The 16,243-nt window shown below is 35.3% G+C and overlaps 1 protein-coding gene across 1 annotated transcript; it reads right to left on the reverse strand.

Annotated features, from left to right (window-relative positions):
- Positions 1–8,372: 8,372 nt before the first annotated feature.
- On the reverse strand, positions 8,373–10,675 carry LOC115995296. The gene is made up of 2 exons (XM_031119808.1): positions 9,988–10,675; positions 8,373–9,148 (listed from the first exon to the last, which is right to left on the reverse strand). The coding sequence occupies exons 1-2, from the start codon at positions 10,673–10,675 to the stop codon at positions 8,373–8,375; spliced, it is 1,464 nt and encodes a 487-aa protein (XP_030975668.1).
- Positions 10,676–16,243: the final 5,568 nt, after the last annotated feature.

Raw genomic sequence — 16,243 nt, forward strand, 5'->3', positions numbered from 1 at the left:
TGTGGATGTGATTTTAATTGGCTTAGATTGTTTACCAATTCTGTTTATAGCTTGTGTTCGTTTTCCGCACACTTAGTGTTTGTCATAAAGCTTGAATTGGTTGTTTTGTAATTGGGGGTCTAAACGTTCAAGGGTGTTTTTACACTATTTGAACTTTCAATTGGTATTAGAGCGGGTACACTTGTTGTAGTTTAATTACCTAAGTGTGATCCTTGACCCCTTGTGTTTATTTGCTATGGATTGTGCTTTGTATGCCTCTTTATATGATTTGGTTGGTGATGAATGTAACATGCCACGTGTTTGTAAAAATACCTCTATGAGTGTTAATCCTCATAAGTGTGATGACATATTATTTGAATCTATGGGTGTTGTTGACAAACTCTTGAAGAAAAATGCTAAGAAGTTTCAAAAGAATTTGAGCAAGTTATTTTGTGAAAAGGATGATTTGATTGCTAAGCTCAATGAATCTAACAAATTGGTTGAGAAATATAAAAAACTTGCTGAAATTTCTCTTGAAAAGCTAAAAGAGTTTGAATGTTTGAATATGGACTTGGATGCTAAACTTGTTTTGTCTAACAGACTTGTTGATGATCTTAAATGTAAAAATGAATCTCTTAAGATGCATGCCAAGTGTTTGATTGTTGAACCTATTGTTAAAAAGGATGAAAATATTTGTTGCAATCACGTTGTGGTACCCGATTTTGTGCCTAGTGTGTGTTCTACCTTAAAGGACAAATCGGTGTACATTCCTCCACAAAAAAGAAATCAAAAGGTGGAGAGAAAGGTTGTTAAGTCAAAGCCTTCGTTTAAGTCTCAACCTAAGATTTTGAATGGATCTAAGTTTGTTCCAACTTGCCACCATTGCGGTGTGATTGGTCATATAAGACCTCAATGTCATAAGTTGAAGAGGGAACAAAACCATGTTACTAGATCCCTTTCCAAAAAGCCCAGTGGACCTAAATACATTGTTTGTCACCATTGTGGTGCCTTTGGTCATCTAAGACCTCAATGCTCTAAGTTTCATGCTTTTAAAAGAATTAAAAGAAAAGAAAAACTTGAGCTTTTTGGAAGTTGTGCTAAAAAGAGTAAACCAGTTTTGAGTGAAAATAGCATGTTGTTAAAGAAAATGTTTAATACTCTTAACTCCTTGACTATGTGCATCTCTGGTTCTCATTCTTCCAACCCTCGTCTCACTTCTCTTGAGACACTCATTCCAAACAATCATTCCGTTTGGATGAGGAAGGGTTCCTATGGTTGAGCTTTTGCTCTTTTGGTCCTTGACCTAATTCTTTCGATCTTTGTAGGACCCTTCATGCATTAAATGTCATATCTTCATGCATTTTGTGCATCTTGCATTTATTTGTATGCATTGTTTTGTTTTTCTTTATCTTACTTTTATATTTCAGTTTTGTGTGAGTATAAAATCCAAAATCACATAAAAAGTGAAAAATTCAAAAAGTTTGATTGTATATATTTGAGCACATATCACATGTGAGTTTGGCCTTGTACCTTTGTACAAATGGCTTTGTGCATTTACGAGCTTAGCTTGTTACTTTTGCACTTATATCTTTGTGGGAAAAATCTTGACATCTTTGTGTGATTGTTGTAAATCGATCTTCAAGCTTGTCATGAATGATTAGTCAATAGTCATGTTGGTTTTGATACTTGCGTAGACTTGTGCTTATATCTCTTCCCACTCTTTTATTTTTATTGCTTAAAGAGCTCAATAAATGTAAATCTCAAAATGAAAAGAGATAATGAACTGCAAAAGCCGTCGCACATACTAGTATTCGACTAGGAAAAAGGGAAAGCGACTTATATGAAAATGTATGATGCCCAAAAAGCCAAAGGCTTGTTCATCAAATTGAAATATCACAAATTTCAGGCATCGATCTCAAAATGAGATGTTTTGATTCAAAATGATCAAATGTTATGAATTGTAAAGAAGCCAAATGAAAAGCTTCATCGTATGTAATCATTTTCTTGTGGAAGGTCATATATGTTCATTTCTATAATTAAGATAAACCACTTGACTTAGTACTAGTTGTGTATGACTTGATTGAATTGATCATTGAAGTTTCACTCTAGATTAAAGACTATTCCACATTTGATACACACACACAACACACATGCCTAATGTTCAATGAATGTCTTATTCATTTATTAGATTGTACTTGTCTAAATGTGATGTGTGTGTGCGCAATCTTATATGAATTAATCCAAAAAGATTTTTGATCATTTTATATGCTTTTGGAAGTTATTTTTATCACTCTTTATGTTCTTGTTTAGTGCTTACTTTGTTTTTCATTATTTAAACATATTTTGTGTTGAAAAACATGTGTCAGAGTTTTTCACGACTCAGCTGGCGACTCACCAGTCGCGAAACCCCAGTCGCGAGTTCATCCAGAAACTTTGGCGGCTCACTCGCGGCTTGCTCGCAACTCACTTGCGACTTGCAAAAATTTTCACGACTGTACCTCGCAACTCGCCCAGTCGCGAAACGCCCAAAAATAGCTTTTTAAAGGGCTTTTTGTGGGAAATCTGTTTTAAACCTCTCTCATCCTCTCTCAAACCCCTCTTTCACTATTTTTACATCTAAACCCAATCAATTTGAATGGTTTTTCATTCTATTAACATCTCTAAGGTAATTATAAACTCTTTTCATTGATTTTGATCCTTAGATTATGTTTTGGAGAGTTTTGTGCTCTTGGTTGGGATTTTTATCATAGGGGTTGGGAAAACTTAATTTTTGTCATATTTCTTCATGAGATTGGTTTCTTTTGTTGATTTGCATTGGATGTTGGCCCTTTGTGGCAAAAAGAACATGTATTAAGGGTGGATTTCATGATGTTCATGCATTGTTTCACATTATTGTTCATAGTATGCATGCTAGGTGTTTGATAAAATGCCTCTTAAACATTTTCTCGCTTGTTGACTCCGATGAGTACCAAACTTTGGGGTTTCTCATGTTTCCTCATTAGGAACATGTTTGGTTCATTGGTTGTGTATTTAACACACCTTGCCCCACATGTGCATTTTTCATGCATTGGTCATGCATTGCACTTAGCCACCTCTTGCACACACCTTTGCTACCCTTGTCATGCATTGGTCTATACCTTACTTCTTCATCCTAGCATGTCATGTCTATCTTATGCTTTGTAGCATTTTACATTGTCTTAAGTTTGAGCTTCATTTTCTCATTCATCTCGCACCCCTCATGCATCATTAGCATTGTTCGTACCTTCACCTCTTGCCCTCGTTTCTTCTTGACCTTTTGTCTATTCCTGACAAAAAGGGGGAGAGTATACTCTAGAGAGTATACCGGAGTGTTTTGTCATTTCTATATGACTCTTGTGCACATCCTTAGGGGGAGAAATTCTATTTCTCATGCACATTTGTAAGGGGAGAGATATTCCATAAGGGAGATGCATATACCAAGGGGGAGAAGACATTGAGATAATAAGAAAACTTTGTTCTGTTTGTTTTCTTGTTGGCTTTATGGTGCTTTAAGTTATGCTTTGTGGTTCTCATATGCTTTGTGGTTCTCATCGCATCATGTTTGTGTTTTGGACATGCATGTATCTTAATGCTATTGTGCTCCATTGAATGCATGTTCGGATGATCATTTGCTTTACTATGTGATCATTGTAGTCATTTCTATATGACTGGCTTGGTGTATGATCAAGTTGCTCACATGTTTCACATCATGTTTACTTGATCGCAATTTACTTGTTATATTATACTTGTCCTTTTATTACTTGCTTTACCTTGAGGGTCTAATGTGTTTTGTGCAAATGTTTCAGGCTACAAGTATATATGTTCCAAGTGCATCACAGCTTCTCATCATTCTGAAGGGGAGAAACTTTAAGCACTTTTAGCTTATATTGTTTAAGTTTTTATTCAGTATTTTGTGGTTTGTACCCATGTTGCTTTTGTAAGCTTTTAGGGTTTATTTTCATTATTTGTAGGCTTTATGGTCTGTACCATGCTTTATGCAACCTTTTATATTTTGATTAAATCAGTATTTTTCACTAAATGTCATGCATTTTCTTGTTTAGTACTGTCACTCTTATGCCCTTGTAGGATTGTTCCTAGATGCATATACTTAATGTATTATGCATTGGTTGAGTGTTGGGCATACAAGTAACTTGCATTGTTCTTGTTAGCTTGTATGTTCAAGTGTTCATTTCAAGTGTGAATGAGCATTGTGGTCACTACCTTGTAGTGATTACTTGTTTGATCAAGCCATGATTTGTTTCTTAACTCCATTTTTGCTTGATCACATATTGCTTGCTTCATATGCATTTCATACTTTTCTACATACAATGATCATGGTGTATTGTTGTGTTTCAGGAGTTTCATGTTCATATGATTCAAGAGCTTCACAGCTTCTAGATTTAGGTGTGAGTGAGTTTTGCCATTGATCCCAAACTCACGTTTAAGTCTAGAGTCTGTTTTAGGGTGTTTTGTCACGAAATAGCCAAAGGAGGAGATTGTAAGGTTGAATTTAATCAACCATGTGTTGGCTTTATTCCGTGACAAATTTGCTTGTAATACAGCACTTAGAAACCCTGTATTTAGGTGGGAATCATGTAAGGGCAGTGTGTGAGAGAGTGTGAAGAAATGCTCAAGACTGTGCAGTGAAGCAGGGGCTCGCGGTTGGATCTCACGGGAGGCTCGCGGCTTGCAAGCCGCCAAAAGTTGCACACGCGCAGAGCATGCAGGGGAGCTGAACAGTCATGCCAGCTAGAGCACTACAGGACAAAAATCTAGACTAGCCATTTAGTTAGCTCGTAGCTTGAACTCGCGACTCAGTCAAGTCGCGAGGTCAAGTTGCCAGCCAACCCTGTTCTGGAAAAACTGACTCTTCGCATTCCATTCACACACCAGTATAAATACCCCTCATTCCCACAAAATATGTGTGGCCATTCAGAAAGAAAAACCCTAAGAGAGGTTTCTTAAAAACACCCACCCAATTAGAGAGAGCTACTCATTCTTAGAGAGAAATCTTTGTAGTCTCTTCTCATTTCCTCTCTCATTGTCATACCTATTGAGAGGAGATTTCTATCCAAACACTACCCACACCCATTTAGAGTGTTCAGTGTTTTTGGAGTTTTGGGAAGTATTGGAAGATGCCAAGGATAGCGGATGCTATGGATTATAGCGGAATCCGGTAAGCTAGAAAAGAAAAAGGTTCGGCGCAACCTCGTTGGAGCAAGAAGCTTGGAGGGCTTAGGTACATCGGGTAGATTAGGCTTGGAGGGTCTATTACTGTTCATATATCCCAACTATATTTTCTAGTGGATTATTAACCGCTTAGAGGGCGGCAGAGAGGTTTTACACCGAGGGTTTCGGTTTCCTCTTCGATAACACATCGTGTGTTGTCCTTGTATTTGCATCTCTCTTCCCTTAATCTTTGCCTTTTATTTTCTGCTGTGGATGTGATTTTAATTGGCTTAGACTGTTTACCAATTCTGTTTATAGCTTGTGTTCATTTTCCGCACACTTAGTGTTTGTCATAAAGCTTGAATTGATTGTTTTGTAATTGGGGGTCTAAACGTTCAAGGGTGTTTTTACACTATTTGAACTTTCAAATTCGTTTTTGGCCTATCAAATGGTATCAGAGTGGGCACACTCTAATTATGGTTTAATCTTTGCTGTGTTGATCCATTGACCCCTGTTTGTCATGGATAGAGGATAGTCGTTAATCATACCTCCTTTATTTGATGGCACTAATTATGCATACTGGAAAGTATGCATGAGAGCTTTCTTGCAATCTTTAGATGAGAAAGTGTGGCAAGCTGTTGAGATAGGCTTGACCAAGCCGAAGGAAGCGCCGGCCGACTAGAATGATGCCAAGATCAAGGCGGCAAACTTCAATAGCAGAGCATTGAATGCCTTATTCAGTGCACTCACCAATGAGGAGTTCAAAAAGATATCCTCCACTGAAACTACTAAGGAAGCATGGACCATCCTCCAGACAACCTATGAGGGAACAAAGGTTGTTAAGGATTCAAAATTTCAGAGGCTCACTACAAGTTTTGAAGGGATTAAGATGGAGGAGGATGAGTCATTCGATGAGTCTTTGCCGAGCTCAAGGACATAGTGAACTCAGCTTTCAATCTTGGGAAAACCATTCCTGAACCCAAAATTGTGAGAAAGATGCTCAGATCTTTACCTGAGATATTCCATGCTAAGATTATGGCAATTAAGGAATCAAAGGACGTTGACAAGATTCCTTTGACAGAATTGGTTGGAAATCTACAGACCTACGAGCTAGGGTTGACTAGGATTGGCAAAACAGGTAAAGGCAAGAGCATGGCACTAAAGGCCAAGAGCAGTGAGACAGATGAGTCTTCAAATGATGAAGATTCTAAGATGAAGTCCTACATCACCAGGCAATTCAAGAAGTTTATGAAGAATGCCAATGGAAAGGGCTTCGACACTCTAATATATTATTGTTGTAGTACAAATCCTATGTTACAATAAATCATAACATCTATATATATAGTAGACTAAACCCTAGACTGATAGACTTCTAGTACAAGTAGGAGACTTGGCTTGCACACAAAGTAGAATTAGCCTTGGGCCTATGCTAATAGGCTAATATATCTCTAACACAAAACAACAAGCAATGCCGTTGCACCCTTTATGGCCTCCTTTTCATCCTGAGGTCCAGCCAATGTCTCTCCCACCATACTTAAGGTAACCATTTGCAATGATTACTGTTCAAGGTATAAATTTGTGTACTTTGTTGTTAGCGTCTATACAAGTATGTGGGTTTTAAATTATATTTCATTTGCAGCCGGATATTGTGGCGCCTGGGGTAGATATACTAGCTAGTTACTCTAAACTTATATCAATTACTGGGCGTCCTAATGACAACTGGGTTAATGTCTATAATATTACACATGTAAACATGTATCTAGTTTCACAAGACAATCTGTATACCGTTTGCTCCAAAAATAAAATCTTAACTAGGAAACATACTTTCTCCATGACTCATGAAATGGAGAATACTATTTTCTAATAAGAATTGTATAATATTCAATTCAGTGATGCTAAAGATATTACAAATTTCATTGCATAATCCTTATAAATAGGTGTCACAATTTACAAAAAAAGTAATTTAGATAATTATTTTTTAGTTACTCCAATGAAATTTATATTATCACCTTAGCTTTTGTAAACCTCTAGTAGTAAAACTTGTAATAAGTTTAGCATTTGTCTTCCTTCTAGATATATACATTCAAGATATCATCTCATATTTCCCTAAAATAACTTTAATATGAAAAATTAGGCTTTTCTGGGTGTTTTATAATTTTTCTTCTTGATTGATTATCAGCATATGAATTGAAAGTCAAGGATGACCAACCTGAGTTAGCCTGTGGTGCCGGCCATATTGACCAAATTAGAGCACTGCAGCCTGGTTTGATCCATAACTTGTCAAAGTCTGACTACGCCCGCTTCCTATGTAATGAGGGTTATATATACCGGGATAGCTTAAAGTTTATTTACTAATGAGAACACCAGTTGCTCAAGTCTCCCTAACATTGGAGGACAAGATGCCCTAAATTACCCATCCATGTCTCTACAGCTTAATAACCCTAACTCGAGTATATCAACCATGTTTCATAGGAAAGTTACAAATGTGGGATCAGAAAAAGCTATATGCAAGGCAATTGTCAAGGCGCCAGCGAATCTCAAGGTCACAGTTGTTCCTAAATAACTAGCTTTTAGTCACTTGCACGAGGAAAAATCTTCCATGGTTGTGATAAAGGGGCCACCATTGAACAATATTACCAGTTTATCAGCATCATTGGAATGGAGTGACACTAAACACAAAGATTTAGATCAAATTTTTAGGCCTATTGTGTAATATTACAGGTGTTCTGCCTTTTTTTCTTCTTTTGTTTTCCCCCTTTACTTGTTTAGGTTTTTCATATTTTACCTTCTAGCCAAAAGATTGAAACAAGTGAAGTTTTGTTTCTTACATATAGAGCTTGACGAGCATTTTGTAACAAGTGAGGATCTCTAAGAATATAACAGAATTTTTTTTCTCAGAAAGTTTAGTTAATTTCGAATTTGCACACTACAATTTAGAGTTGTTGATACTCCAACTATATGCACATTTTGCAGATATTTAATAGTTTTTTTTTCAATGCAAAAGAAAAAAACATAATATTTGTAGCTTACCATTTTGTTGTAATATATGAACTAATTGAAAAAAGATATTAATTAAATGGCCAAGATATATGTCACTGATGATGACTCTGACCTTATTTAAAATTTTATGATGAAAGAGTGCTCACTTACACATATAGCTCATTAGGTAGCTAGATAGAGCACTAAAGAGCAAGAGATTCAATTAGTTATCTCTTACAAACCACTCCACGGCCATTCATCCCACTAGAGCAATTTAGATTGCCATACTTCAAATTCTCCAGAGAATTGCCTTCCGTGAACTGACCACTAAATCTTGCAACGGCACAATCTGTGCCAAAGAGACTTGAGGATGAGAATTCTGTGTCACCACCCAAAACAGGCATGACCACTCCCATCTTCACCTTACTCACATAGTTGCTCGCATAAGTTTGTCCCAAAACACCATTAACTTGGCCACTCAATGCATAAAACTTGAAGCTCAAGTCCAGATGAGCAAAGCAATCCTCTTGTGTGATCCCATAATTGTGAACACGTGAATCTTTCTCGGTTATAGGCACGACTGTTGCTTTGATCTTGAAATTTCCTTCAACCTCAACTTCTACCGAGTTAGTGTCGCGAAGCCTTATGATTGTAACACTGGGTGATGTCATGGACTCCCACTTGGTGCCTTCACCATCAAGCAAGTGTATGGGTTCACCGTTGAAATCTAGGGAAAGGCGGTCATTGGAGTCGTCCCAAATTGATGTATTCTTTGCGCCAATGAAGAGATTGTGGGTGTCAAAGAGGATTCCTAGAGACTGGACCCAAGTGAAGTCCCTCTTCATGTTTTGGTTTCTTTTTCCAATGAAGCGAGCATTGATATGGAGATTAGAATCAGAAACTATACAGAAGTCTTGGCCTTTTTTGCCATGGAAGTAAAAGGTGATTCCATCTCCACCAACGAATCGGGGATCTTGGCACACGGCGCCAGGTCGGTTGCAATCTAATCAAAATTTGCATGCGTCAATGTTATCAAAATTTACTCACCTCATTTGACATATTTTCAAAACATAGTGATAGAGTTAGCATGCAAGAATTTTGTAGCATAGGACAATTATAGGATCTAGTTAATGTTAAATGTCACACCAATCATTGTATCTATATGCATGTCAATTCATGCAAAATGCTAAAGATAGTATCAACTAATTTTTTTCCAAAAGGATTACTAAATGACATGGTAATGGTTTTGATTAATTAGTGTCATTATCATTTTAATAACATAATAAATAATAATTATGAATTACTTGTAATTCGTAATACATCTGAATGAAGATATCTATTTTTATTTACTTGTTTAATAAGATTGTCACATATAAATGTTGGAAAATCCATATGTTTTCACTCACATACACATATATATAAATCAAAGACATTTTACAATATTTTGCCTCGTAAAACTTTTGAGATCTCATAATTTACACGTTATTTTTTTATTTATGTATTTTAAATTCTATACAAATATAATCATAATAAATGTCTATTAATAATTACTATAATTTTTAAATATCATTTTCAGAAGAAAAAAATTATATTTTATTAAACTTTTCCATACATTTCACGGGCTAGCAACCCATATGTGTACATATATATTTGTTCTTTTTAGAGTTTCTAATACTGCTAAAACTAAACAAAAATAGGATTGATAGACTATTCCTAAAACAAGTTTAAAAGGAATCACCTATTCAAAAAAGATTTTGAGATGGAATCATATGTTGGTACTCGTAAATTTAATTCCTAAAGAAGAAAAGAAGAAGGGAAAAAAAGATGCAAGGACAAACTTACTGCAAACGGGACTGCAGGTAACGCAGTCGACCTCACATTGCTCGGGGCAACCACTAGGACAACTATGCTCCATGGCATAGCAGTGAGGGTAGTTCTTATTCATGCATTTAACTTTCTTTCCATCAGAACCCAAAGCTGGGGGAGGTGGAGGAGAAAGCGAAGAAGGGGGAGTGGGTGTTGTCAAAGGAGGTGGAGGGGGTGAAGAATAAATAGTGGTAGAAGGTGGTGGAGGTGGTGAAGAATAAATAGTAGAAGGGGGTGGAGGTGAGTGCTTCTTAAGCTTTGGTGATGGCAGTGGCGGCGATGGTGATGGTGGAGGGGGATGCGAAGAAGGGGGAGTGGATGTTGTCAATGGAGGTGGAGGTGGTGAAGAATAGATAGTCTTAGGAGGTGGTGGAGGTGGGGAAGGATAAATGGTAGAAGGAGGGGGTGGAGAGGGTGAAGGATAAGTTGTTGGAGGTGGCGGCGATGGTTGGGAGTCAAGACTACAAACAGGTTGGCACGAGGCACAATCCACCTGACAATTGCGAAGACAGGAGTCAGGGCAATATAGGTCTCGATGGTAACAATCAGGGTAGTTTTTGTCTTGGCATTTCACTTTCTTCGCCTTTTGGGGATCTGCCTCAGCCACCATCACCGCGAGGAGGAGGAGCAAACACACAGTCAGGCTCGCTATGGATTGAGCCATTTGATTGTGAAAGAATATTGTTTCAGTGACTGTGGATATGGTTTCCTATGTCCTCTACATCCTACTTTTATAGAGAGATTTTGAAAGGTAGGTTGTTCAGGTTGTGTAGCCTCAAATTTAGCATGGGCTTTCACGCTTGTTTTCTACGTGGAGTGCTCTTTAGACTCTACTTTAATTCCAATTGGTGCTTTCATCACATGCCCCCTCTCAAAAATTCAGAAATCAAACCTCAAATTCTTGATTAATTTGTACAACATCAAAACTGATCCTAGCATTTATAAAAAACTCCTAACTCTCAGTACTTCATTTTAAATGGAATCATCTATGCTGCCATAATTTTTCTCGATGCATGTTATGTAATTCAAAATAGATTAAACAAACTTTCTTGAATCCCTACGTATCCTCTGCGTGGGGATTGTCCACCTTAGAATGATTATTATGTGAAATTAAATCAATAATGCTTGATTTCCTATCAAATAATAATAATAATACTTGATTACTGGTTTTTTGTTAAACGATATTATCAATCATGTATGCCATCTCTTAAAAAAAAAAAAAAAAATCATGTACGTGGTACGCCATCCTTTTGGCTAATTAACAATGTTAGCTTTCTTCTTCTCACTTCAATAAATTTCTTTCTAAATGTTCGAATTGTGTATGTTTGACTATAGAAAATGAGTATAAGTGTATCATTATCCTTTTGAATATATGAAATTGTGTAATATGTGTGACATGCAGTGGCGGCTCCAAGAATTTTTTTCAGAGTATTCCTTAAAAAATATAAATTATATAATCTAATAAAAAGAGAAATTCATATATTGACAACAACAACAATAAAAAATAAAAATAAAAAAAAAAACACGTAAATACATAAAATTTACAATTGCCTTTTACAAATTTTCACATTTTGAAATCGAACAAGACTTAGATACAGTACTTAGGTGTTGTTCCTTAAGTTCTCTTTTTAAGATTCTGCCATATGAATTTTTTCTCATGGGATGGAAGTGTATTTTTAAGTTAAGTAGCCACATGGCTGAATTTTAAGAGAAAAACTTAAGAAACAACACCTAAGGTACTGTATCTAAGTTTTGTCCTTTGAAATCGTTGCATGATAGTCTCATTATCAATGTTACAAGCTACATCTTTTTGAATGTACACAACCAAACAATCATTCATCCACTAAATGTAGAACAAATTATGGTGCAAATTTAATTTTATTGGCATAAAAAAAATAAAAAAATAAAAACTGAAGGTGTTCTCAAATTTTTTTGAAGGGTAGACAAATAAAAATTTTAAATTATTATATAAAAAAAAATTCAGGTCAAGGTGGTCCTAGGACAACCCTAGCCTTAAGGTGGCGCCGCTCTGGTGACATGGTAACTAATGAGTGATAACCATGTTTATACTAGTGTAATTTTTTCCTTAATGAACTTAAGATTATGAGAATTTAGGACCATGCATGGTGTTTTTCATTTGGAGTGTGTGTGACCGCCGTGATGAGGTTTCATGACTATTTAAGGTGTTTTACTTCATAAGTATGTGTTGGTTTAAGATGATTTTGGAATAGAATTTCATGAAAATTCAAGCTGTTTTATCACATTATTGCATAAATTTGTTGAGTTAAGATAAGGTTTTATGACTTTTAAGGTGTGTTTTGCCTCATGAATGTGTGATTTGAGAAAAATTTTTATGCCCATTTAAGCGAGGTTTTGAAACCCGGACCAGATCGTACGGTCCGACCAGGTTAACCGGAAACCGCTCTTTCAGATGGTTCTTTAACTTCCAAAACCCGTTCTACACAAAAAATTCAGTGGACCGTGCGAACCTCGGTCGAACCGGCCAGGTTTGAGAACCGTGAACGGGTCTCACGATTCAGGCTTAAGCTCTTTCAAAAACAAAAAAAAAAAAAAAAAAAAAAAAAAAAAAAAAAAAAAAAAAAAAAGAAGAAGAAGAAGAAGAAGATGAAAGATGACGCCGAGAACAAGGATTAAAAGAAAGGACCCAGTCGTTTTGCTACGGAGTAGACTCTTTGCTGGCTGTTAATGGCTACCATTGACTGGCAAAAGCTGAAAGGCTACCGTGCATCTGGCAAAACTGAGATTTGAACTAGCCTAACTTTGGGTGTTTCAAGAGAGAAAAGCTGGATTTGAGAAGAGGATGTTAACAAGAGAAGAGATAAAAGTGAGATTTGAAAGCTCTAGGTACCAGACAGTGGACTTGTGGTTGTGAATTTTTGGGATTTTTTTTTTTTTTTCACTTAAAGCTTGCACGCCACACGAGATTGAAAAATAAGTTCTGGACCTCCTCACCTCCTACATGTTGTTGACTTGTTTCTTAGTTAATTTATTTATTTAGTTATTAGTCTAATTCTTAAATCTACAAAGTACAAATCCACCAATTCGTACATTAATTTATTAAATTTATTTATTGCTTTACATTATAAGATTGTCTGATAAATGTAAGATTTACACTATAAGATTAAACAAATACACACACTATTATATACATCTACAACAAAAAAGATATATAATATTATACACGCTAATATCCCCCACCATTCACGTTATTGCTTTTTTTTAAAATAAAATAAATAAAAAATTCGAGGGAAAATGTCTATTAAATTTTTTATTGGGTTTCATAAATTAATTTAATGTGAAATTTTTATTAGATCTCTATATTTATTTGGATTTTTTAGGTAATTTTTCAATTTTTACTAATTTAATATATTTATTTATATTTTAAATAATTATTAAATTAATTATGACGTCATCACGATTCGACCTCGATCCAACCTTAAAAACCTTGAACCTCATCCTTTTATGGTTCATTGAACGGTCCGGGTTTCAAAACCTTGCATTTAAGGTGTTTTACTTCGGGAATGTGTTGATAAAGAAGTCATGTTGTTCCCCTCAAGAACTGAGAAATTTGATGTTTTTCTTAGGAATTTATTGAAACTTGAAATGTAGGATTTTGCACTGAGATTTGATTTTTTTTTTTTTTTTTTTTTTTTGATCTTGTTGAAAATGTATATTGAAATTTTTTGATGCACTTAGAAATTAATTCCTTTCGAGAAAATTTGATGTTGTTCATTTGTGATTTCGCATGAGATTTAGGTGATTGAATTCGGAGTTTGAATCCACTGGGGATTTGGTGTATCATTACAATGTCCATTCCGATCGGATTAAATTTGAAGAATTTAAAACTTGGAATTTTCAATCATTCATTGTAAGGGAGCATTTTTGCAATTTTAGAATTTCAAACATGTCAAAAATTTTGAATCCATTGGTAACCTATGTCCTTTCTTTTCTTCTATGGCACATTGGCATTGACCTTAGGAAGGAATCTCTCAAGTAAAGATCTCATAACTTTTCTCACTATTCTAGGCTTAGCAATCTTTTTATTTATGATGAAATTAGAATTTATCATATCATTGAGTTTAGCATAGAACTCATCAAAACTATAATTTTTTTATTCACCAAAAAAAAAAGGACTTAGCTTGTTGTTCCTTGGACCATCTGGCCACAATAATTTAAGGGATGGTCCAATCCTTCTCAACAGAACCAAACTTTTTTTTTTGTGACAGAATTTTAACCTATGACGTCCACTCCTGATGATACTCTTTATCATCAGACCAAGACACTAATTAGTTTTTTTGTGTAGGCGGGAATTAAACTCTAGATCTCTTATTCAACTATCAGACACTTTACCAATTGAGCTAACTGAAACTTACATAGAACTAGACTTTATTATCAATAGATTTCAAAAATGTACACATGCAAACTTTCCATAAGCATAATTGCTGCAATCAAAATATGGGGGAATAGTCAAAGGATCACACAAGGTAAATAAATCCAAGCAAGGTGAACCTATGCTTTGATACCAATTGAAAAATGTTGTTTATACCCCTAAAGTCGGCTTACTCCCAATTTTATAAATTTTGCAATTAATATGTCCAAGTAATTAATAAACCAATTTCAAGTTCAATACGGATAAAGCAAATAAATTAATAACAATTACACGAACAACTCAATCATCCACCAACAAAGAACAGTTCACAAAGTGAACTCAATCAAGAAAAACATGCAATTCGGGGTCAAGCCCAACTCATCAAATCCACTACAAAGATTGTCGGTGATACGGGCTCACTTACAAGACTTCTCGCTCATGTCAAGGATAATGTACCCAAGCTCCCCGCTTTTGCTCTAAACTGCAAGCTCCAGCCTTGTGTCTTCACAGTTAAAGATTTTTCTTGTCTTTATGGCTTCAAATCAACACTCCAATAACATAGGTGGAGATCTTGTGTTTTGTAGAGTAATCTCCTCTCAAGAATATGTCAATTGGAGAGGGTGAAAGACTTGATGGCTTTGGCAACGTTTTCTATTCAAATTCTTGTATCATCTTTCATTTTTGAACATTGGGAGTTTAATTTTTTTCCTAATATGGTGTAGATTACATTCATGGGATGATTGGCTACAAATAAATTGTGAAAGCAAGGTCGGTTGCCTTCCTTAACATGTCCACTTGACTGAGAGTCGTGCGAATGTCATGCAAAACTTTCTAGACTCCAATAGCTTTTTGAATTTGTTTGATTTCGCTCGGCCAATCATCGATTTGCCTGATCGAAATTCCCAGGCTTGTATAGTTAACGACTTTTCTCTTACTCCATCCTTACTTAGGTCAAACGACTACAAATGAAATTGAAGAACAAATACATTTAAAATTTTTCATTATAAATAAACTTTATCCTAATACATTGTGATTAAGTGGATCCGGTTTGGGAGGCTTCACCAGGAATGCTACTATCATGACACTAGATTTTGGCCGCTAGCTGTTGGCACTAAAAAATTGGTCAGTTAAAGCCTCCCCAGTTAGTAGCAACCCAGCTTATAATAGATAGTAGCATTTTGAAAAATGAAAATGGAAACTCTACTCTAAAGAAATCTTATTAGCATTCTTAAAAAGCCCTTGCTTCCGGCATCTAAACAGGTACGTACGAACTTTACAACTGTAATTGACTTAGCAGGCAATCCATGGTGCTAATCTTATTTATTTTTATTATTTTTTTAGGGAACATGATGTTTATCTAAAAAGAAAGAGAGTGGAAAAATTATTGACTTTACTGTTTTTCATATAAGTTTTGACTTAGAAGAGAAAGGAAAGAAAAGATTCACACTAATATTTGGTCCATGTAATTTGGATTACCATTCAATTAGATGTCTAAATTTTTAATTTGTAAACGACCCAGCCTTTCAATATTTTTATATATGTCAACGTCATTTTATTAAAAAAAGATTAATTGGAATTCAAAGGTTAAAATGAAATAGCATACGTTCATTTAAGTTTTTTTTTAAATAAAAAAATCCCATAAACATAATAAGCAAGTTAAAATAATTTTTAGTTTTTATAATGAGTAATTTTTGTGCTTAGTCTTGACAAGATTTATAGGGATGGAGACTTTTCTCTTGAACCCCAAAAGAATTGTAGAAAAAAAAATAATAGGGCTTGACTTGAATTCAATGCTAAACTAGAAGCGTCAAGATGGTGATGAGTAATTTTACCCTAAAAAAA

The sequence above is a fragment of the Quercus lobata genome, chromosome 1, assembly GCF_001633185.2.
Source record: "Quercus lobata isolate SW786 chromosome 1, ValleyOak3.0 Primary Assembly, whole genome shotgun sequence".
Taxonomy (NCBI): domain Eukaryota; kingdom Viridiplantae; phylum Streptophyta; class Magnoliopsida; order Fagales; family Fagaceae; genus Quercus; species Quercus lobata.